Source organism: Carassius auratus, chromosome 6 (assembly GCF_003368295.1).
Source record: "Carassius auratus strain Wakin chromosome 6, ASM336829v1, whole genome shotgun sequence".
In the NCBI taxonomy this organism is placed as follows: domain Eukaryota; kingdom Metazoa; phylum Chordata; class Actinopteri; order Cypriniformes; family Cyprinidae; genus Carassius; species Carassius auratus.
Genome location: NC_039248.1, coordinates 10,294,170 through 10,316,542, shown reverse-complemented (window position 1 = coordinate 10,316,542; position 22,373 = coordinate 10,294,170). Strand labels below are relative to the sequence as shown.

Sequence of the window (22,373 nt, the reverse complement as noted above, 5' to 3'; positions counted from 1 at the left end):
ACCATTATGAATCTATAAGTTGATATTCTCCATGCAACACTATAAAAAAAGTTACTCTATATATATATATATATATATAATGATTTGTGAAGGATCATGTGACACTGAAGACTGGAGTCATGATGTTGTAAATTCTGCTTTTCATAACAGGAATACATTTCATTTTAAAATATATTTAACAAGTAAAGAAAAAAAAGTAAAAAAAAAACTTTCCAACCCTAAAATTTTGAATGGTAGTGTATAATTACTTTGGGGTGCACTATTCCTGTAAGAATCATTATTTATAAGAATCTTTCATTACTTTATCTGATGCTGTTGGTTATATTTGCCTTCAGATCTGTCTCCCCTGTCTCTGTCTCTCACACTGCATCTCAGTAACTCCCCTGACTGCACAGAAGTGTCATGGGGGTCCAGGTCTGGGGTGCAGTGAAGCTGCCTGGTAACAAAGCCTATTGTAACCTCTCATTATAAACAGACCTCAATGCTGGTTTGTCTAACTGAATCAACTCACAGTGGACCACACAGTCTCTCTCTTTCTTCATTTGTGGCAAAAGACTACAATAGGACGAGCCAACATGGATCCTCTCTGAGCAATTAAGGTCTGGGAGCGGACAGAGAGTTTCTCTCACCAGAATGCTCATGTCACTCTGTTTTACTGTCACTAAACAAGTGGCGACATTGAAAAAGAAAAAGAAAAAAAAAACACCCCCTAAGTAATGATTAATAAATAAGTTGAGAGATCCTTGTAAGTAATGCAAAATGTATTTATATGCAAATTGGGGTCAGCAAGCAAGATACTTTCAAATATTTTTAATCAGCAAGAATGCATTAAATTGATCAAAAGGCTTTTACATAGTTACAAATCGATTTCAAATAACTGTTGTTTTTTTTCCCTGTAAATTAAAGAATCTTAATCTGTCATGGTTTCCGCAAAAATATTAAGCAGCCACTGTTTTTAACACTGATATGAATAAGAAATGTTTCTTGAGCACAATATCAGCATATCTTTTTTTTTTTAATGATCATGTGACTCTGCAGACCGGAGTAATGGCTGCAGAAAAGTCAGCTTTACCAATACGAATAAATTACATTGTAGGATATAATTTAACATTTTTTAAAAACCTAATATTTCAGAATATTACTTTTTTTAGAGCATTGTTTATTAAATAAGCCTTGCTAAGCAGAAAAAGCAGACACATTAAAAAATCTTTTAAACAACAGTGTACATTTTATGCAGAATATGTAACCTTATTTAAACTTGTTTTTTTTTATCAATTTATATTGTAACCTATGTTTACAACAGATTTATCAATTAATATATATAGCTGCAGCCCTACTAATGCTGAACGCAGCTTGAATCTAGCTATTTTCAGTCTAAAAAGGGATGGGAAACTTTAAAGGAGTGAAGTCAGGAAACATATATCAGGTTATTTTCATTCTGTCTGACACATTTCCATCTGTCCTCACAAAAGACAATCAGCATGGGAGAGCTAAAAGAGACACACACAGCTTACAAACAGAGCATCTTTGTCTTCTATCAGTGCAGAATACCAACCCTGCCTGTTTCTCAAAGTGACAAGTGAGAAGATTTGCCTCGTTTTCCCAAAACTGCTCTCCATCAGCAATAGAAACATGTTTTGATACTCTGCATGAGTTTCTGCATTAGGTTACAGAAACCCCCGTGTTGCACTCCAGAAAGAAACACATCAAACCAGCTGACAGTGCAACCATTTATCCAGACCGGATAACCTTTGGTTCTGAGGCGGTTTTATAACAAGGCAGCCATCTACACTCCTGATGCTTTTAAATGCCTTTGAAGCGAACGGTGTAACAGAGATGGGAGCTGCTGTCAGATAGAAAATAAAACATGAGGGGAGTGATAGTGTCAGAAACGAGTGAATGTCAATGCTGATAAGCAATGAGAAAGGCAATGATAAAACACACGGACTGCAAATGAGTGTTACAAGACAAGAGTGTGTGAGCGCTGTGGATATGGCTGTGTTTTACAAGAAGAGATAACAAAAAATAATTGATGACACAAAATATCTGTCTGAAGATGGTAGTGCAGAAGATGGTTCTTTTACAGAAAAGCAAGCACAATGTGATGGTTTTTGTTTAGTGTTCAATTTTCATGCTTTTTCTCTATTTAAAAATCATATGAATTCAAACTAAAAACCTGCACCTTGAAAATAAGTTACATTTTCCCATGAGATCACACTGAACATGGCTTAACATGCATGCAGATAAAGTTATTTGCATTAAAATACTAATCTGCTCATGTCTTAGGTAACAGATGTAATCGTGTAACTGATTTTTCATTAAACCACAAAAAGGCCAATAATGGCATCCATAGCAGTCATCTTTTTCACAACCGGGTCCTGATGTCCAACAACAACATGACATGTTGTAAAAATAAAAAAGTATGCACAGTCTCCTTGCATAGATGACAGTTTTCTCAAAATGAACGTTTCTCTGCCACATACGCACCCACAACCAACCCAATGAATGACTCATGTGAGGAGCTGTGACCCAGACCTCACTCAAATGAATGTCTGCACTCTTTCTCATCTCATGGGAGCGCTTCCACACTCCTTCAGGGAGTGACATGTTAGACGCCTCCTCTGGGAGCAGAGAGAATGAAAATATAGAACAGAAAGAAGAAGCTAAGGAAGACAACCGAGAGACAGTAATGAAATAGAGAATTGGGAATTGATGGAAAACAGCACAAAATACAAGAGAGCTAGACAGAGAATCCAAAAACATACAAAAGGATAGACAAGCAGAATGATTTAAAGTGGCAGTACTATAGTAGATTGAGGGTAGAACTCTTATACCATGGTAATTCAATAAAGGGGCAGTCAATGTATAAAAAATACTACATATATTAATACTAGTTAAGGGACCAATTCTAACTAGGAACTGTCAGTCATACAATGGAAGTGAATGGGAATCACGGTTTGAGAGTAGAAAAAACATACACAAACAAAAACAAATTTAACCATTGATGTGTAAAGAAACAAAACCATCAGTCTGTCCAAGAAACTGAACAGTATTTATACTGTTTTTTACCTCCAATTCACCGCAATGTCCGAACTATCTTGAGCGCGTTCTTAACAGATGGCATGTGAGGAGTCTTCTTCTTCATCTTCTTCATCCTTTATGGCGTTCGCAGACTTATAAGTGCATTACCACCACCTATATCTCAAATGGACCACTGACTATCTACAATCTCAATTAGGAGTGTCAATGGTCCATTTGAGAGATAGGTGGTGGTAACTTATAAGTCTGTATATTTATATATACTTATATTTTTTATATCTCCAAAAAAACAACCTTGCTAAACTGTTATGACAGCACATGGTTCTGAAAATAATACAATGCAAGTCTAAAAAACCATGACACCAGGGTACTTTTGTAGTATTTTTGTTAGTGACAAAAAGAGGAAGACAAAGAAAAGGGAGAAAGAGAGGGGGTGTAGGAGGGCAGGGTCTCTATATTTAGCCCTACTGCTGTCACCTTCACTCTCCTCTTGCTGTGACAGTTTAGATCCAGCGCCGCAGCACAGGATGCTGGGATGCACCGCCACCTTGACACAAACAGCACTGAGACAGCATCTGCTGCACCATGGCATTACATACAAATGTGTTTGGTCTAAAATAAGACTACAAAATGATGCAGAGTCGAGATATTCGGAAGAAAACATTATTAACTGCGAGACTAAGATACCATAATTTAGTTAATATAGCACAGGGCCACATCACCCTTGGCAAAAACAAACACAACAAAGAATAGAGAACAAAGAGCAGGCCTTCCTTTCCGAACCTACGCCTGTCTGTGTCCCATGCAGCCTTTTCTAAGTGATTCTTATGAAGCTGAAACTCAATGTAGGGTCAAGAGGTTAAGTTTATTACTCTGCCAAGAGCTCCATTAGAGAAAGCCTCATGGGAGCAGCTCAGAATAATGCATTTTTGATGATTCCCATCGCTTTTTGGATTTTAATACCGTTCTGATCCACCGCTGCGGTTTCACTTATAAAGCAAGAGCTTGACTGAGCCTGCATGTTTCAGCTAAAATTAGAAAACCTCAGTGTAACCTTAAGACAAACAATTTTTTTTTTTGGTTCATCAAGAGAAAATTTATACAAGACACCAATGAGAAATCCAAAAGAGGGTTGGGCCTTTCCAAATACTTTCCCATCAGCACCACAGGTGGGCTGGATTCTGAAGTAATAATCGTAACTGAATGGCACTACAGTCTCTACGCAGCTGTAAGGTAGTGTCTCTCTAGTGTGCGAACTGAAAGAGACAGTGTCTCACCTTCTGTCTGAGCAGATCTCCCAGGCATATCTTGGCAAGTCGAAGGAGGTTCATCTTTCAGGGAGACAGTGATTGCTCCCGGGCTCTCTCTTTCTCTCTCACACATATGCTTTCTCATTCTCTCTGTATCTGTGTGCATTGTCAGAGAGAAGCACTTAGAGAAGTCTCTAGTGTCGCAATTGACCCAGTTAGAACCCAGGTAAAGACAACATGAAGGATAAACCTAATCACGTCATGAGTGGAAAGTATTGAGTGTAGAATAAGTGTTATAGTATAAGGTATAAAATATTTTAAATATACTCTTTAGCGAATCTCAGAAAGAATATTCCATTTTTATACTTAACGTTAAACAGTTTTGATGCATAAATTCACCTGTAGCATTTAAAATGGCACAGGCTTGGTTTAATTTGTGTCGTTTTATTTGTTATTTACACAAAATTAATTAGATTCATCCATTATCTAATCAGTCATAACATGAAAAATGCATAGCAATTTTCTTTCTTTCTTGTTCCCTATGTGGTACAAAAGCTCATTCCTTTTCATTGAATGTCTTCATTCCCCTTTTTTTTACTTTGTTTATCATTTGGTAACACTAACAGATATTATGCTTAAGGCCAAACTCATTTACATAAATAGTAAATGAGAATTTTTAAAAGGGAATAGAGAAAATGCTTTTACAGCATTAAAAGAAAAGCCACCATGCTTCATCCTCAGCCACACAATACAATGATATTCTGAACTAACAAGAGAAAGCCAGTGTATTTGAAAATGTGATGAGATGTTAATTGCAAAATGCTCTAGAAATACAAAATGATCTTGGAAGCTTTGTCTGCAGTGGCTGTATGTGAGATAATGTTCTCACTGCAGCAGTGTAATGGTCTAATTGGGTGTTTGGATATATTTGTATAGCAGCTTTTTCTGCTTTTTTGGACATGGCCAATTACGCATCCAGGTGTTACTCAGAAATAATGAAATGAACAGCAAGAATAGAGTTAAATGCTTTTAAATGGGTCTGCAGATTAGCATTACAAGCATTTATAGCAGGAATGTGTTCACTCTTTCCCACACAGCAAGGACGAATCACCCTGACAATGACCTGCTTCTGTTTTTTTGGGGTCACAACCTCAGCCTCTGGCACCCTCAAATAGGCTGTTATTAGGGCTTGTTTGAAGATAGAAAAAGCCTCCAGCACAGACAAATGCACACACACATATACTGTGCCCGGGTCAGAGTATATTTTTAAAACTTCTAGATAATTTTCAACATGCTCATCAAAATATAGCTGGAAGCAGGTACTGTATAGTAGTTTGAGTATACATATTTTTGGGTATTTGCTATTTGCTAGTACTGATAAGCAAACACAGTATAAAAAGAAATGCAGATGGGCCAGGCCTGGTTTACCACCATTCATCACCTACAGAACCATGATATTTTATGACACTTCAAAACATCAAGCATCTAAGCGAGTTCACAGGATGGTGCGTCAAAGATAAATATATCTTTGATGTTATTCTGCCAGCACATACAGTGAGATAAAACTCAAACATGATAATACACCCTCAAACAAGCATATAATCTTAAATCTTAACCTATAAATACTAATAAAGATTCATTTGTCATTTTCATATTTCTTTATTACAATGGCTGTCACACTAGCTTTTATGTTCTATTCATATGTATGCAAATCCACGCACAAGTGTAATATGTTTTCATGTTATAATCACTTATTTCTTTCTTTGCTGTCATCTAATGTTCAGTTAAACTTCATTTAAAAATTAAAATAATAAACTATCACTACCACCACTGACCTCTTTGACGAGACTCTAACATAGAAGAAATCGTTTTTTTTAATTATTATTTATTATTTCTGATTTATTATTGGACTAGAAGCCCTGGAGTGGGGCATCATATCCATATAATAATAATAAAACAAATTCTTGGTCATGGATCTATGTGAAGAAGATAGGGTCTATAAGCACTTTTCCCTATATGATAACTCCTAAAGCTCTCAAACCAGAGACAATGAGCTTTTATTTTCATCCAGACCATCGCCTACTACTGCTTTAGTGTTTTTAAAAAACATTCTGCAGGGGTTAACATGAATAGCAAGAGGAAAATGAAGCACACTAATTTAATTGCGATAATTTATGCACTGCCATCAGAACGACTGATGCACCTTGAGATACTTACTTTAAAGTGTTCTTTGTCTGAGAACATTTGTCTAAATTGAGCAATAAGCGCTCTGCCCCTCAGAGAATCTACTGATGGAATTTAAATTAAAACAGTGTGCACAAACAACACCCGTGGCACCAATTTCAAACACACACACACACAAAAAATACCAATTCACACAAGCATTCCTCCTTGAATCATCCCTGGGCTCTCCTAACCACTATAAAGTGATATAATACACACAAACATGCCTATAAATCCACTGTCATGTCCAAAAATGAGGAGTTATGTGAGGGCTCATATGCAAGAAATGAACTTAGGCTGTCATGTGACTCTTCGTAAGTCCTCTGGGCTACCTTTTAGCATGTAAATCCCAGGCTTGCAGAGATACATGGGAAAGAGGGGATTTAAAAAGAAGTGTGTGCATGTGAAAGAGAAGGGCAAATGCATCATAGTTACTCCCATAAAAAGGGAAAAGACAAGAGAAGAGCCTTAGAAAAGAGTCTGAACTTGTCATAAGTCATGTCTGCAGAGCCCTAGACCATGAACTTCACAGATGATTGGGCTTCCAGGGATGTTCTTGTGGTCTGGACTGTCTGAAATGTGTAAGGGCACAAGAACACACCAGTATCTGCTCTCTTAACTCACCGACACCGCTAAAACACCAGCCAAGTCCTCCCTCGGAGACGAAAACTGACTCTGTCTGGCTGAGTTCCCTGCCCTCCCTCCCTACATACTCAAACTGGAGAATAAGAATCTATCAGAAAGAGGGAGATCTTGGTGAACCGCAGTCAATGTGTGTGTGAGTGGGTGCATTTATGCTTGTGTTCAAGCTTGCGTGTATGAGGGACGTACTAGTGAGTTATGCCTGCATCCCCCCAGGGATGATCACTTAAAAGCTATTAATTTATTTCTTTACTCAGTTTTTCTTAAACCGGACCTCAAGCTAAACTGAATCATTACAATTCATGCATGAAATTAAAACCACTACTATATCAAAAATGTTAACAACATATTACAACAAAGGGATGTTAAAAATTCAGAACTGAAGAATATATCTATCTATCTAATCACCACTGGCAAGAGAGGCTTTTAATAAATGTTGGCTGTTTATGCAGCACAAATGCAATTTCTATTTTTTAAAACAGATAAAAAGGGCTGTGCTATTCCCCTTTTCCAAAATGGTCAACATCCATAAATACCCTCAGTCGATCCGACTGGCTAACGATGATAAATAAACAGGCAGGCAACACGGAGAAAGACATTGTTCATTTACCTTGTAATACAAAGCTTGAAAAATCAGTGAACTTTTCATAACCTTCGAAACAAGGCTTTGCCAAGTCAGCATTTTAATTGGTCATTTAAAATGTTTCTTTTCAAGGTAAAAATTATTTGAATTTAAATTAATTGTATTTCTACTTCCTTACATTCAAACTGTAATTGTGCATCCAATTTAGTTTGTCCGTAAAATAAAACTAAATTGTACAAAGTATTTTCGGTGTAATTCTGAATGGTGCATAACCCGGTTACAACAGTGAACAGATGATGACCTCATGGCTCAAACAGTCACATTTAAGTAACTGAGAGGGATATAAAACAGGATGTTATGTGTCTCAAAGAGTAAAGGCACGGAGGCAAGCAATTACAACGTAAGCCTGGATTTTGGTCAGCCATTATAATGATTTTCTAATGGCACATCCAAGTACAAAACCAAAACAAGATCCCACTAAGCTTGACGCTATTTGTGGGAGAGAACAGAGTGTTTAGTGAGTTAAAGCCCTAAACAAATGTAGCCTTCTTCACAAGACGTTCACTCTCAAGGGAGGAACATGATTCAAGTGTTTAATCAAGGCTGCTGGACAGAGAACAGAAGTAACCACAACTAAAAACTTTAAACCATCCAAAGGGCTTTCACCACGACCTACATAAAGCAGAATAGATCTTTTATTTTATCTACAGTGTTTTGATAATCTCCAGAAACTCACAGATCATATTCTGTCATATCGTAAGATGGAATATCCCATCCAGTGCATGCATGTAGTATGTCTCCAGTGTATATCTTGGCAGTAAAGAGTGGTCAGTGTCAGTGTTGACTGACAGAAGTACACTACGATTGGACATAAAGGTCCTGGGAAACAAACCCGTCCAATATCGCATAGAGTATCAGTATTCCATTTTGGAGAAAATGTTGTAAACATATAGTTTAAGCTGCCTTCCAATTGAAATTCCTGAGAATAAAATTGCAATAAAACTGCACTGTTAACAAATCATGGATGCGTAGTCCTGGAAAATGGGCTACTATCAAGAACATAGATATTCAGAAAAAACAGCTCAGAGAATCCCAAGGGAAATACTGCTTTAGAACTAAAAACTAATTGCATTGCTTATCCAACCAAGAGCTGTGCACGAACCTCAAACGACCCAACATGAAATCCAATTCCCCCAGCAAGGGTTAAACTCAAAGTCACAGAGTGTAGCGCAAATTCTGAATTTAGGTCTTTGCTGGCAGACATGCTCAATACCAAAGAGTGTTTGAAAAACCAATTAAAGAAGCACAATAACATGCAACAGAAAAGAAAGTTCAGGCGGCAGACTGTGAAAACTCCTTGAATTAGAAAGGTGAACAAACAGGTAACCTAAAAATGTAAGTAGCTTGCTCAGCAAAAAACTGAAGAGATTCTCACAAAACAATAAGGAAAACATACTTCCTAATACTACAGTAGAAGCATATAACTGAAAGTTAATATAATGAGGCTCGGTTTCCTGGAAATGCTGAAGACAAATATAATAATGCACGTTTCTCATGCAATCTATACCATATCAACTGCGATTGTTTATATTTCTATGTTAATTTGTGGATTTCACCCACAAAGCAACAGTGTAAGACAGCATATACAACAGAAATGCATCTTACCTTTAAAGGACAGGAAGACTCGTGGAACAGAAGCGGGTGGCAGGGAAGACAAAGGGCTGCTGTGGACCGAGACAGCTGAGAACACAGACACCAGAAGGGTCCCCAGCACCAAAGTCCCGGCTCCCTGCATGATCACTTTATCCAAAGACCCACAAGAGATTTATTCGGTCCTGCATGGGAAGGGAGGGAGGAAGGGGGTGAGGATCCACTGATACATTCATGATTGAGATTTCACATAACCATTCGCTTATCTTTTTATTGAATGGAAGAAAATAGAAATTGGTAATAGAGACACGCTGATAAGTTACAGCTGGAGTGATATCTTCACAGATATTTACACACTTCTACTTAATTTGTTATCGGTTTCGTAATACTAAGTCTACCAAAAAATGGTAAAATACGGTTTCAAATTCTTTGTGGAAACATTTCACTTTGTCATAATTCATTTATTATTATTAAAATATTCATAAAACACATCATATTTTTATTGCTCTATAATAGTCATTAAGTTAATTGTGTTGAAAATATATATTTTTTAAATCATTATTTTTTTAATTACTTTTTTTAAATGGAAATAAAGATATAAAAGAAAACCCAGTAAAGTATCAGTCATAAAAAACTGAAGTGATTGATTTCTGTCACAGCTATGCCTACTGTTTTTTGTTTTCAATCAAATAATAATAATAATAATAATAATAATAATAAAATTCACATAAAAAATCAGCACATGACTTGCAATTGAACTTCAATTATCAATAGCAGTGGCATTCCCTTTTCCAGCCAAAAATCTCTCAACAAATCGCTAAAAATATTGGATTTCATCGGATTTCAGTGCCGTGCAATGGACTGATCCTCTTAAAAATAAGCGCGTATGAAACCATTTAGATAATAACTGTGCTGATTGTCTATATAAACAAGTGTTTGTGATGTACGTGACATGAAGCATAAAAACAATACTACTAATAAAATAAACTTAAATGAATGCAGATCTCACCTACAAGACGTCCGTCACAAACGCTCCTGTGTGTCCCGATGTACAAATCATTTGCAATCCAGCGCAAAGAAAGCGTACAGAAACCAAAACAATGCGTCCAGTCAAAAGTAACTGCATACACGTGTCTTCAAAGTAGTAGCTCCTTTAAACTAATTTATGTGACTGTGATTCCGTGGAAGCTCAAATGAAGTCCGCGTATCCCCTCTCGCCCGGAGTTTTTCAACGCGTCTCGTGTATTTTTGTCCACGCAGCAGCAGCAGCGAGCGCGCTTCAGGTCCACTGACTGTCTGCTGTTGAAGTAGTCTGGCAGGTGGATGGAGCGCTGCTACTCCCCCTGGGCGGAGACTTACCTTAAAAGTAACACCCATTTATGTTTTCAACGCAATTAGGCATTACAAATGCATCCGGAGCTAACAAAACAAAAACACGGGACATGTTAGTAATGGGGGTGCAGCGCTTATCTTCACTAAATCACAGGCAAACATGCGAACGACTGCGCTCTTACTCACTCTTTATCACTCTGGGCGACGCCCACGCGCTACACGCCTTCACAACAGTGGCACACAGGTTTTTTGGAGATAAAAGGCTACATTTTCAGTGCATTTTTCAGAAAATAAAGGCAAAAAAAAAAAATTGTGTCTAAAATTATAGACTAATAATATATATTTATTAAACATAACCCCCTTCTTATGTAAAACGTGTATTTTTCTGACACTAAAGTGCAAGATTACCCCCCCCCCCCAAAAAAAAAATAATAAATACTGATGGAAAAACACAAAAAAGCATGTTTCACCATGAGCAATGAGCAATTGCTCCATAGCATGCAAAAAACATGCATGATATTCAAAAACACAGTATTCATTAATCAGTAGACCTGATTTTCAAACAGAGGATACTTTGCTAGATGTCAGCTTTTAACCAAACTAGAACAAATCTCTAAAAATAAACCAATATTTTTTTTGGTAACCTACTGTAGATATAGGTCCAAAAATATTTAGGTCAAAGGGCAATGCCAACCGCCCTTTTATTCAAGTGTGTGTACCTTTTCCTTTCACTTAAACTTTTACTGGGTGAATTGTTGATTTTATTAGATCACAAAACTAAAAATCACAAGGCTTCTGTAGCACAATGTACAAGTTCATGGATTCTGATTAGCAATACAATTCGCAGTATTATAAACATGACTGGATTAATTTACCTCCAAGTTGAACTTTTGTTGACAACCTCATGGATCAAAAACATTTCACAGTGCATTATGACAAACAGATGTGTTTGTTGTTATTCAGCACAGTGAAACTCGCTCACTCAATCCACGATTTTATTTCATGTCATTTTAGAATAAATTCTGTAAAGTATGAAATCTGCCCTTAATAGAGAGGAGTCCATGTCAATGTAGAACACATAAGGACTGTGTGAGAGTTGTGTCTTTTTCTGTAAAAATGGCATAAAGGCACAGCATGATTTGTAGATTTGTTGATGTTAATTATGCACTCTCAGTAAAGGCCCTGCGTTTCCTAAGAACACAGCAGAACCTGGAGTCATTTTGCAATATGGATTTTGCATGCATGCTTGTGTGTCCAAATATTTGTGCAAAAAACAGCACAACCTGATGTTAGACCAAGTTTGCACAAAATAGCTATTGCCTAACCACAGAAATGCCAGTTAGAGAGCTATTCATCAAATAAATGGATGAATTGCAAAACACATCCAAGCCACAATATATACAAACCTTTAATTAAGAATGGTCACTGACGGATTTGTGAATTACATTTTATTTATTTTACTGTTTTAGTGCTTTTGTGTGTGAGTGTGTGTGTGTGTGTGTGTGTGTGTGTGTGTGTGTGCGTGTGTGTGTGTGTGTGTGTGTGTGTGATAAAAAGAAAGTGAGAATGAGGGTAATTTAGAGTGGAAAGTCATGTTGCAATGTTCTGACCCAATACAACTGTCTATATGCAGTCTGTCTTTATTGGTGTTTTAACTAATGGTTTGTTAAAAGCAAAATTTTTATGGCATTTTCAGAATAATTATTCTTGCTATCCGGTCTCCAAAATAGTTCAAACAAAAATGAAAATGTGCTCAAATTTACCTACCTTCAGGCTGTCTATGATGTAGATGAGTTTGACTCCAGTCTATAAATTAGCGTTTTTTGAAGTGAAAAGCTACATGTTTCTAAGAAACAAATCCATCATTAGGCCTTTCTTCTGTCAATAATAATGCTTCATCCAGTGAAAAAGTCAACCCCCTGTTGTCCTCTCACATCAAAAACCTCCAACATATATGTAACTGATTCAGATGATCTTCGCTTATAAATGGTTTTTGATCTGTGCATATTTCTTTCCTGATTCAGATGAGACAGCATTTTACTGGGAAAACATGGCATTATAGGGGACTATTTCATCTATAAACTGTTTAAAGTATGTCTTAATGTTTGATTTGTTTCCTTACAAACAAGCAGCTCTTGGTGTGGATTACTTGAGGATTATTGTGGTGTTTTTATAAGATGTTTGGACTCTCGTTCTGGCGGCAATCATTCACTGCAGTGAAGCACTGGTGAGCAAGCGATGCACAGTTTATTGCTCAATTTCTTTAAATCTGGTCTGATGAAGAAACAAACTCATCTACATCTTGGGTGGCTTGAGTTTGAGTACATTTTCATCAAATTTAAAACTATTTCTTAAAGACAAAATAATGAATGCTTCATTCCCTGTATTATATTGCATGCTTCAACATGCAACATTTCTTGCAACATATTTTGATTAGCAAAAGTAGAAAAAGTCATTAAAGTGATCAAAGCTAAATAATAATGATCCTATTATGATATAAAAAATAAACTGCTCTTTAAAACAAAGGAATGTTTGAGCTGGAGTTCAAATCAGTTTCTTTTCTGTGATAGCTGATGAATCTCTTGATGATGTTTTCTCTTTGAAGTTGGAATGTGTGTGCAAACACTCTCTCTGTCTGATGAGGCCATTGAAGAAGCACAGATAAAGTTAGACAGATAAGGGAGAGATTTGTTCCTTTCAACACCTGACTGTCTGCTAGCGAAGCATGTCATTCTGTGCCAGTGTGTGTTTGTGCACTAGAGGAAATGAACAGCTAGTCTGAAATCTCGATAGGCAAAATGACTCACTGTGCCTGGATTTCAAAAGCCTAAGCAAATGCAGCCAAAACAATATCCTTGATTTAAAAAGAAATGGTTAAGCCGAGTACTGTCAGTGAGAGTGTGTGAACTGTAAGTGTCTGGTAGCAGTCGGCTCGAGCAGACAGATAACAGGTGTGTTCCAGGATGACAATGACACAGAGACACAGAGTGGCCTTGATTTTCACACACCAAGCCAAGGCAATTACCACTCGCAGCACAGTAAAGCATCTCATTATCTCTGCCTCAGCAGTCAGTCAAAGCACAGGCTTGTGTGTGTGTGAGTACATTCCAATCCATTTCATAGAAAGGAGATGGCGATACACACCGGATGAGTGGATTAAGCATGATTCTTGTGTGATATGATATATTCAATAAAGGTTTGATTAAGTGCGATTAACCCAAACCCAAAATATTTCTTCAGTATTCAAAACTGACTATTCAAAGGTTATAAAAAATTCCATCATCTATATGCAAATATTTTCATGTAATTTATAGCTGCAGGCCTGTTAGCTAAATATACTGTACGATTATCACTACTTTTTAATTATCTGAAAGATTATCTGCGGTTCTTTGTGACACTTCATAATCTCATTTATGATTATCATCAAATACCATGATTGCACAACCAGATGCTGGGTAATTTAGATCAAATAAAAATGACATTCAGAACGATGCAGATGTCTTGGGATTTTTATGGTGTGTGTTAGAATCAGATATGACTGTGTGGAATATTGTTAGTGGGATCCACAGCTTCTTCTGACATTATCTTTGATAATAGTTAAAACCGTCTGGAGAAATGGACGGATACAGTCAATGGCATTAAAGTAGAAAGGAAAAACACTTAGCACTTTAAATCAAGGGGAAAAATGGACTGGAGGAAATGACATAATTCATTGTAGTTAATTCACAGATAAAGGTCAAGGGAAAGTTGTCTAGATCCGATTTATTTATATATATATATATATATATATATATATATATATATATATGGGATGTAGTTTCCCTATGATAAAAATAATGCTTGAAGAAAAAAACTAAAAATAAAATAAAATATTTTCATTAAATATAAATAAAAATTATTAAAAGAGAGAGTTAAATAAATTGATGGATGACAAAAAAAAATACTTAATGCAATTTTATTTTAATAAACTAAAAAAATGACATAATATATATTTAATAAATAAATACTTTTTTGTAAAAACAAACAAAAAATTATATTTTTTTTTCTGGTGTGTACACCTCAAGCTAACAGTTTTGATTCATGCACAATCATGAAAAGATTACACATGCACTCTTGATCAAGTCCATAAATATCTGTTCTTACGTTTGACTATTTCCTGTCATGACAGGCCTGTAAGAATATGCATATGCAACTATATGAAAATAGTTTTCTCACAAACACAAACACATGCAGGTCTGATCACCTCTAGTGCTTGTAACAATGTCTGATCATGTATCAACCCTCAGTCACGGAACAGGACCTTTTACCTTTGAGATAAGACATTAAAAATGCACAGCCTCCGCTGCCACTCTCAGCACCCCAGCCTACTGTTCATTAGCATTTAAATGGGAAAGAGATAGCCGTGTTTGCCTGTAAGTCATATACCTACAGCAAAGAGCGGAGAGACTTCAGTGGACTTCCTATTAAATTCTACGCCTCTGCTGAATTTATCCTCATAAAACACTGAGAACAACTATAGGAGCTTAGGCTTTTATCTCTGGCTGCTCACAAAGGACTGCTGGATTGTAAACAAATTAGCTGTTGTGTTTGGAGGACTGTTTAGATTAGTTCAGCAACACTGTTTCAAAAGCAGTTCACTGTACATGAAGGCTGGCTATTTAATTCACATCTGCATATTCATGAGAACAAATATGGTTTGTTACATTCTCAGTGGGTTTACTAGAAATCTACATTCTAACCAGTTAGTTTTGAATGCTTATTCAATTGTTCATGCAGTTATTAAACGATTGTTTTGTTGCATTTAGAAACTGTCAAATATTACTCAATTATTTGAAAACTCATCAAAAAGCATTATTTTATTGGTAATAAAGAGCATTACCAGAATGCTCATATCTTACCAGTAGATATATGAGATTTGGAGGAATTTAGCATTACTTGCAATGGTTTCAACTTTTCTTTAACCATTCAGATTTTAACTAAAAAACCTCTTAATGCTGGACTTGTTTCTTCGAACATGCAGATTTGTACTTTATAAGATGTTAATTGATGGACTGGATTTGGATTTCTTGTGTATTATTGTGATGTTTTCATCAGCTGTTTGGACTCTCATTCTGACGGCACCCATTCACTGCAGAGGATCCATTGGCGAGCAAGTGATGTAATGCTACATTTCTCCAAATCCATTCTGATGAAAAAGAAAACTCATTTACATCTTGGATGACCTCTGGGTTGATAAAATATTTTTGAAAATTTTCATTTCAATTATTCTTTTAACAGCACCAAACCATAATGAATCTAGTCTTTTTAGCAGGCTAGCATTATCGGATCTGTTTTGAGTTATAGAAAGCCAGACTGCTGTGCTTGAAAGATCAATCTGTCAATCTTTGGAACAAGTAGCTTAAAAGATGATAGTCTGCTTGTCCCTGATCTTTTCCAGATCCTGAACTGAAGCAACCAAGACTGTGGTTTTAAGGGAGAGGGGGAGAAAGTTTAACTAAAGGCTTGTGCATGTTTCCGATTTGTCACCTCAGAAAAGCAGTCGTGTTTTAACAATGTTTCGTCTATGGTCGGTTTTCGATTTTCTGAGTGACCTACTATCTTTTTTACAGTACATACAGTAACAATAGACTGAGCGTCAGTGGATTTTCCTTTTTCCCAGGGCTGAGGGTATGAGCTTCCCTGCAGTGGTCACATATGGATGTAATCATGGCTGTTACAAACTGAGGTGTCCCACGAATAACAACAATGGTTTCATTTCAAATGCCCCCCGTCTGAAAGAGCCTCTCTTCTCACATCCCACAGCCAGCAGGGTTGTGTAACCATCGTCTTGTCAGAGTTGGCTGAATAAAACCCACCTCAAACTCCTACCCGTCGCCCCAGAAAACCACTGATGGCCCATATATGAACAACTAGCCCGGTGAACGCTGAGGAAACATGCTCCAAATCTGAACTATGTACTGAATATACAAAATCTAAAGCTCTAGTGACCAAGGAAATAGGCTGAAGACATGAATGATTCTACTGGAGTGGAGGTGATGGTTTTAGAACAAGAAAAATATGGCTCTGTGGGTCTTTTCGGGGGATGGAAAAGAATGATCCAAGAACTGGACTCGCTAGATCTAATTCACTTGGGATTAGATGAATACAATGAGAAATGTAGAAACTACTGATGTGGGTCACCGCAGATTTGAGATACAGTATTGCAGTCTGCTGGATACAAAAGAGTAAGGATTTCTGAATTGTCTATAGGCTACAAACTCCTGGTGCCTCCCATTCAAAGAAATAGCTAACCTTAAAAATTAAATGTCTGACTTTTTTTTTTTTTTTTTTTTTTGCTTTCATGTGACTTGTATCTCTCATGGAACACAAAAGGAGCAACGCCGTCTAACTCTCAGTTTAACATATATAAGAGAGTGTATAGATAAATGTTCTGAAGTCTATCATCCTTATCAAGGCTGCATTTATTTAAGTCTAACCTGATCTTTCATAAATTATTCATATATTCTGATCTGGTGGGAAATTTCTTGTTATCAATGTAGAAAAAAAAAAAATCTGATTTTTTTTAATGAAAATGCTGATTAATGGTCAGAGAAGCTGACATAGTCACATTGGCACAGTTGCCCTCTGATTTAGGCCAGCGAGAGCGACTGGCACATAAAGCCCTGAATCACTGAGCCTGAACATTCTGAACATGTTTAAATCCCCCTGAATTAATAACAGTTAATCCTGTGGTGGACATGAGGATGAGCATGACAGAAATGCCATAAAAGCTCAGAATAAAAAAAAATAGAAGGGTTCTCTGCACTTTTTTGACCAATTGATCCAATTAGAGCATTTAAAATTTGTATTTAACCAAAGTAAAATAAGAACAATTCAGAAGTTTTCTGAGGAGAATTTCCTTCTCTTCTGAAATTTTACCTTGGTCTGTGTACTATTCTCTCACTGTGTTAAACCTGCAATAAATTTCATGTGCTTTCCTCATTTGCATTACAGTGCTTTTGTTAAAATCATACAATACATGAATAAATGTTTTCAGGGGATATCAATTAGACAATACACAATATTTAAAAGAAAAAACACAAAAAAGATTCTAAAGCTCTTCTTGGTTCTCGTTGTGTATTCAAGTAAAATCAAAGAAGCTAGGAAATTCTTGCATGACACAAATGATTCATCTGTAACATCAGCATATCCATTAAGCACAAGGGCAACATTCAAAATCAACTTAAAAAAATTAGTAAGGACGCCACAAATACAATTATATAACTCTCTATGATATAAGATGATGTAAAAACAACAAATGTTAGGAGAGAAGAATGGCAGCAGTGTTGGATTTCCATCTTGTTTAATGTAATAAAAACATGACTACTTTCACACATCTGCTCCAGGAATTTCCAACAGGATGCATGTTTTCAAGAGACCCACTATCTCTTACCCAGATGTCAGCGCTTAGTATGAGGTATCTTGTGCATGTGTGCATGTGCACACTCACTGTGGTCAGATTAAACACCAATAAACACAACATGTGGCTCTGATCTTACAGTGATGTCACAGCTGCCCTTTTATTAATCCTTGAGGAATGTCTGTGATTGGCTGCAGCGTGCTCCACATCTTTAACCTCCTTAAGTAACAAAACCCAAGTGATTTCTGCAGCTACGGGTCTATATAAACCTCACTGCACGGCCAGTCAAAGAAACATTGATTATAGCAGCAATTATTCATGTTTAAGAGCCAAATAACAGCAGGTCCTTTCCCATAAAGATTAAATCTGCCTCAGTCCTGCTTTATAACAAGCTGCTTTGCTGTTTTACCCCAACTGTTAAATATAAAAAACCCTTGTATTACTATAAATCATAATATTATAATAATACTTAAAAACCCAATAACTATTAAACAAATTATTTTAAATTAACATTTGATATTATTATAGCAAATGTTAAACATTATAAAATGAAACCCTTTTAAGAAAATAATAATAATTAATAATATTATAATAACAATAATAATTTGATTTTCTAATAAAAAAAATTAAGATTTTAATAAAAATAATAATTAAATGTTTTGTTTTTTCAAGCACTATTACAAAAAAATATTCAGTTGTCATCAGGACATTATAATCTAGCATTAAATTGTTGTCTGATCAGCTCTAAAACAATTACAAGCAGAATTTGCCTGTATTATAAAGATATTCAAAAAGTACTAATTAAATAAGTCTGCAAATCATTTGTACAATCACAAAAAAAGTAGCCATGTGAAAGTTGATTGCCAACATTTTATAAAAGAAACAGCTTTAAGGTTTATTTGCAGCAAAACAAGACAATTATCAAAACATAATATGATCTAAAACAATATGAAGCACACTTATCTTTTCCCAGACTCTGTACCTTCTCTGTACCTGTACCCAGAGACTGTACCTTCCAATTAAACGCATAACCTCTGCATAGCATGCATATTGTATGCATGTCCTTTAAACAAGATGTATAATATAATCTTCAAAAAAGCAAATTCAGCAGGAACCAAATGATCTGAATGGTTAACCTGGTAACCTTTTCCCAAAATGAGTCAATTAAAACCTCCATACCTGAGCAACATTTCTGCTGCATGAGCTGAAAAGTTCAGGCACTGTAACCTCATGTGACCTCGTGCTCATTACTCATGCACTCTGAATCATAAATATTTAGTTAGAATGCTCAGTTCTAATTTTAACCGCATGTTAAATTAAATTCATCCACTAGCACAGAGTCACAAGACAGTGTTTGCATAAGGCTCAGGTAAGACCCTGCTGGGGGGGCACTCACAACTTGACATGCTAATTATCAATCAGACAAATGAGGTACTAATGAGAAACAACATTTTACGCTGATGAGCGTTTGATTGACGAGGTAACATGTTATAAATATGCACACAACTACTCACTGTTCATAAATCATGCCACTAATATAACAATTTGTCAATGTTTAATATATACATACACTCAAAATTATTCGGCAAAATGGCATTAAATAGATCTAAAGTGACTGTAAAGACTTTAACAATGCTACAAATATTATATTTCAAATTAAGTCTCTACTGAACTGTATATACATGAACTTTATATACTTTATTATTTAAAATGGCACAGAAAAAGAATCTCTTTGAAAACAGACTTCGTAGAACTGAACACGTGCATATGGTTTTTATTTGTGATAATGCTGGATAACCATCATGGTATGGATCTCATTAAAATAGGTGTGCGGGTCAGGCTTTGATAGACAGCGAGATGTCAGTCAAAAGTTAACATCTTGAAGAACAAAATATGCTGTTCTCCACATGTCAAAACATTCTAGATGGAATTTGTCTTCCTCCAAAAAAAAAAAAAAAAAAAAAAAAATGGTTCTTTTATATCTGAACACCAAAATCTCAACCAAGACTTAGCTTCAAGCACTGTGCTATAAAACTGACAAGGTTCTCTCAAAGCACTTCAGTAATTTATGACTAGAAATTTAATTTACACCTTTAATTTGGCATTAGCTGATGCGTGAGGTGCATTTGTCGCTTCACACATTCTCAACGTTACCTTCTCTATCTCTCTCTCTCTCTTTCTCTCTATTTCTGAATTGGATAACGTAGCAACAAAACTGAAGTCTACGGCTGTTAAAGGGATAGTTCACAAACATTTTCTATAGAATATAAAGAAGATATCTCAGTGTTTTTTGGCCACCCAACATTAGGGTTAGGGTTAGGGTTAGGTTAGAGGTTAGAGTTAGGGTGCCACCTATGATCACATGATCAAATAAACAATAATAAATAATAATTTAAAAGTATACACATGAAGATTTCTATCGTGTTTGGTGCAGTGTGTATTGGCCTTTTAAGTGACCATCGTATGTATACTATGCAAATAGACTTTTTAAACAGTCTATAGACTAAGGCTGTAACCACCATAGAAAATTGACAGTGATGTATCTCATCAACATTCAGATTTTTAGTCAATTTATATGGGCTTTTTTTAAATAGCTAATCCCAATCCTGAATATGAGATTTCAGCTTTAGTACACACTCTTCTGAGAGTTTATATGAAAATGTCCTGGGACAAAACACACAAGATCTTAAGGTTGTGCAGAGCTAAAAAGATAGTTTGTGCAGTGGTGATATATACCTCGTTAACTATCCCTCGGTGCATTTGTGTGCATGTGTGAGTGCATGTCTGATACCTCTGCTCACGGGCCTAAGGGATTTTATTCTGTCAGGTCTCAAACAACACTATGGGAAATGTGATACACTGATAGGACCTGCTTATGAACTGAAGCTGATAACAGGCGTTCAAAAGTATTTGTGTGTGTGAGAGAGACGGGGACTCCTAATGGGCTGAGTTTTAAATAAATTAAGGTTTGTTTTATCCACATCAAACATGCTTTTATCTATAAAAGGCACCATAATTACAACTCAGTGTGAAGTAAAACGTACCCTGATTTGGACTAATTCATTTACAGCATAAGTGCAAATACTGAGTTTGAACTTAAAGACCAGGATAAAAAAAAAAAAAAGTAATGCATCAAATATATTTGTGATTATTCCTCATGCACTAGGTAGGTTGCAGTTATTTTTGACTGACTTCAAACTGCAAAGAGGAACATGCAGCGCCACAGTGTTGATTAATACTGATGCTCCAACATGAAAATGAGTCACTCATGAAGAAATGAAAGAACTATCTATGTCTCTCTCCCTCTTCCTCTCTGTTTCTCTGTCAGTCAGAGGTTGGTGCTCCTCTAATCAGCTGTCATCAGTGTAAATGTGAGCCGACTGCTCTTGGCCACTGAGGACATCAGGCAGCTCTCTGCTGTCAACTCCCATTAGCCCTCACTAGCGTCATAGCAGACTTCTGCCCCATTAGCAGCATGGCAATATACATTATACATGCCATAGCCTAAAAAAGGTGTTATGAAACATTTGTTTGGTCAGAAATACAACCATCTCACCATCGGCGGTATAGATGTTTGAAAAAACAAAGCACAGATGTGGAAGGAACATCCTCCCAACTTTTCAAGGAGTATGTTTATGATTATGCTTAATACCCAACAACATGTAAGCTCATGTAAACATCTTAAACTGTGTTCTTTTATGAAGTAAAAGAACCATTGCCCACTACTCAAATGTTGTTCTCCTTTGCAGACATTCTGGTGGGTTATTCAAGTCTTGAGTGCATATGTGTTTATGTTTTTAACTCAAAACCTGAAAAACATGTCAATTTCAAAACTAATTTTGACTTATGTTGACAGGACTTTTCTAATGAGCTGATTTTTGACATGTAAACAAACTCAATGATATGATTAGAGGATTAATTTCATACACAGGAAAAACGACCGAATGATGGAGATCTGTGTTTGTCCATCATTAGTACAGCCGCATCTGAGGCAGTAAATGAAAAGCATCATGTTTTCATCTGTTGGCAGGTTATAAAGTTTACTGTAGCTATATGGGCACTCAGTTTCTCTTGTTTTTATATATTTGGCCAAAATCTCATGATATAAAAGATGAACCGCTATGCACAAGATATTTGAAACATACAAAAGTGTGTTGGCTACAACTAGACAGCAAATGCTAAGACTCTTCTATGCTCTTTAAACACAGAAAAGCATTAGCCTTCATAGACAGTGTTTCTTGAGTAAAGGAAATCC

At 36.1% G+C, this 22,373-nt stretch overlaps 1 protein-coding gene across 2 annotated transcripts in view; it reads right to left on the bottom strand.

The window, feature by feature from the left end:
- Positions 1-10,916, bottom strand: part of sema3fa (sema domain, immunoglobulin domain (Ig), short basic domain, secreted, (semaphorin) 3Fa) — a 41,425-nt gene extending 30,509 nt beyond the window's left edge. For both annotated transcript variants that reach the window (XM_026261250.1, XM_026261259.1), the window contains exons 1-2: positions 10,397-10,916; positions 9,403-9,572 (exon numbers count right to left, since the gene is read on the bottom strand). In XM_026261250.1, the coding sequence (XP_026117035.1) occupies positions 9,403-9,532 (130 nt within the window). In that variant the 5' untranslated portion in view covers positions 9,533-9,572; positions 10,397-10,916. The remainder of the gene's footprint in view (positions 1-9,402; positions 9,573-10,396) is intronic.
- Between the last annotated feature and the right edge of the window lie 11,457 nt (positions 10,917-22,373).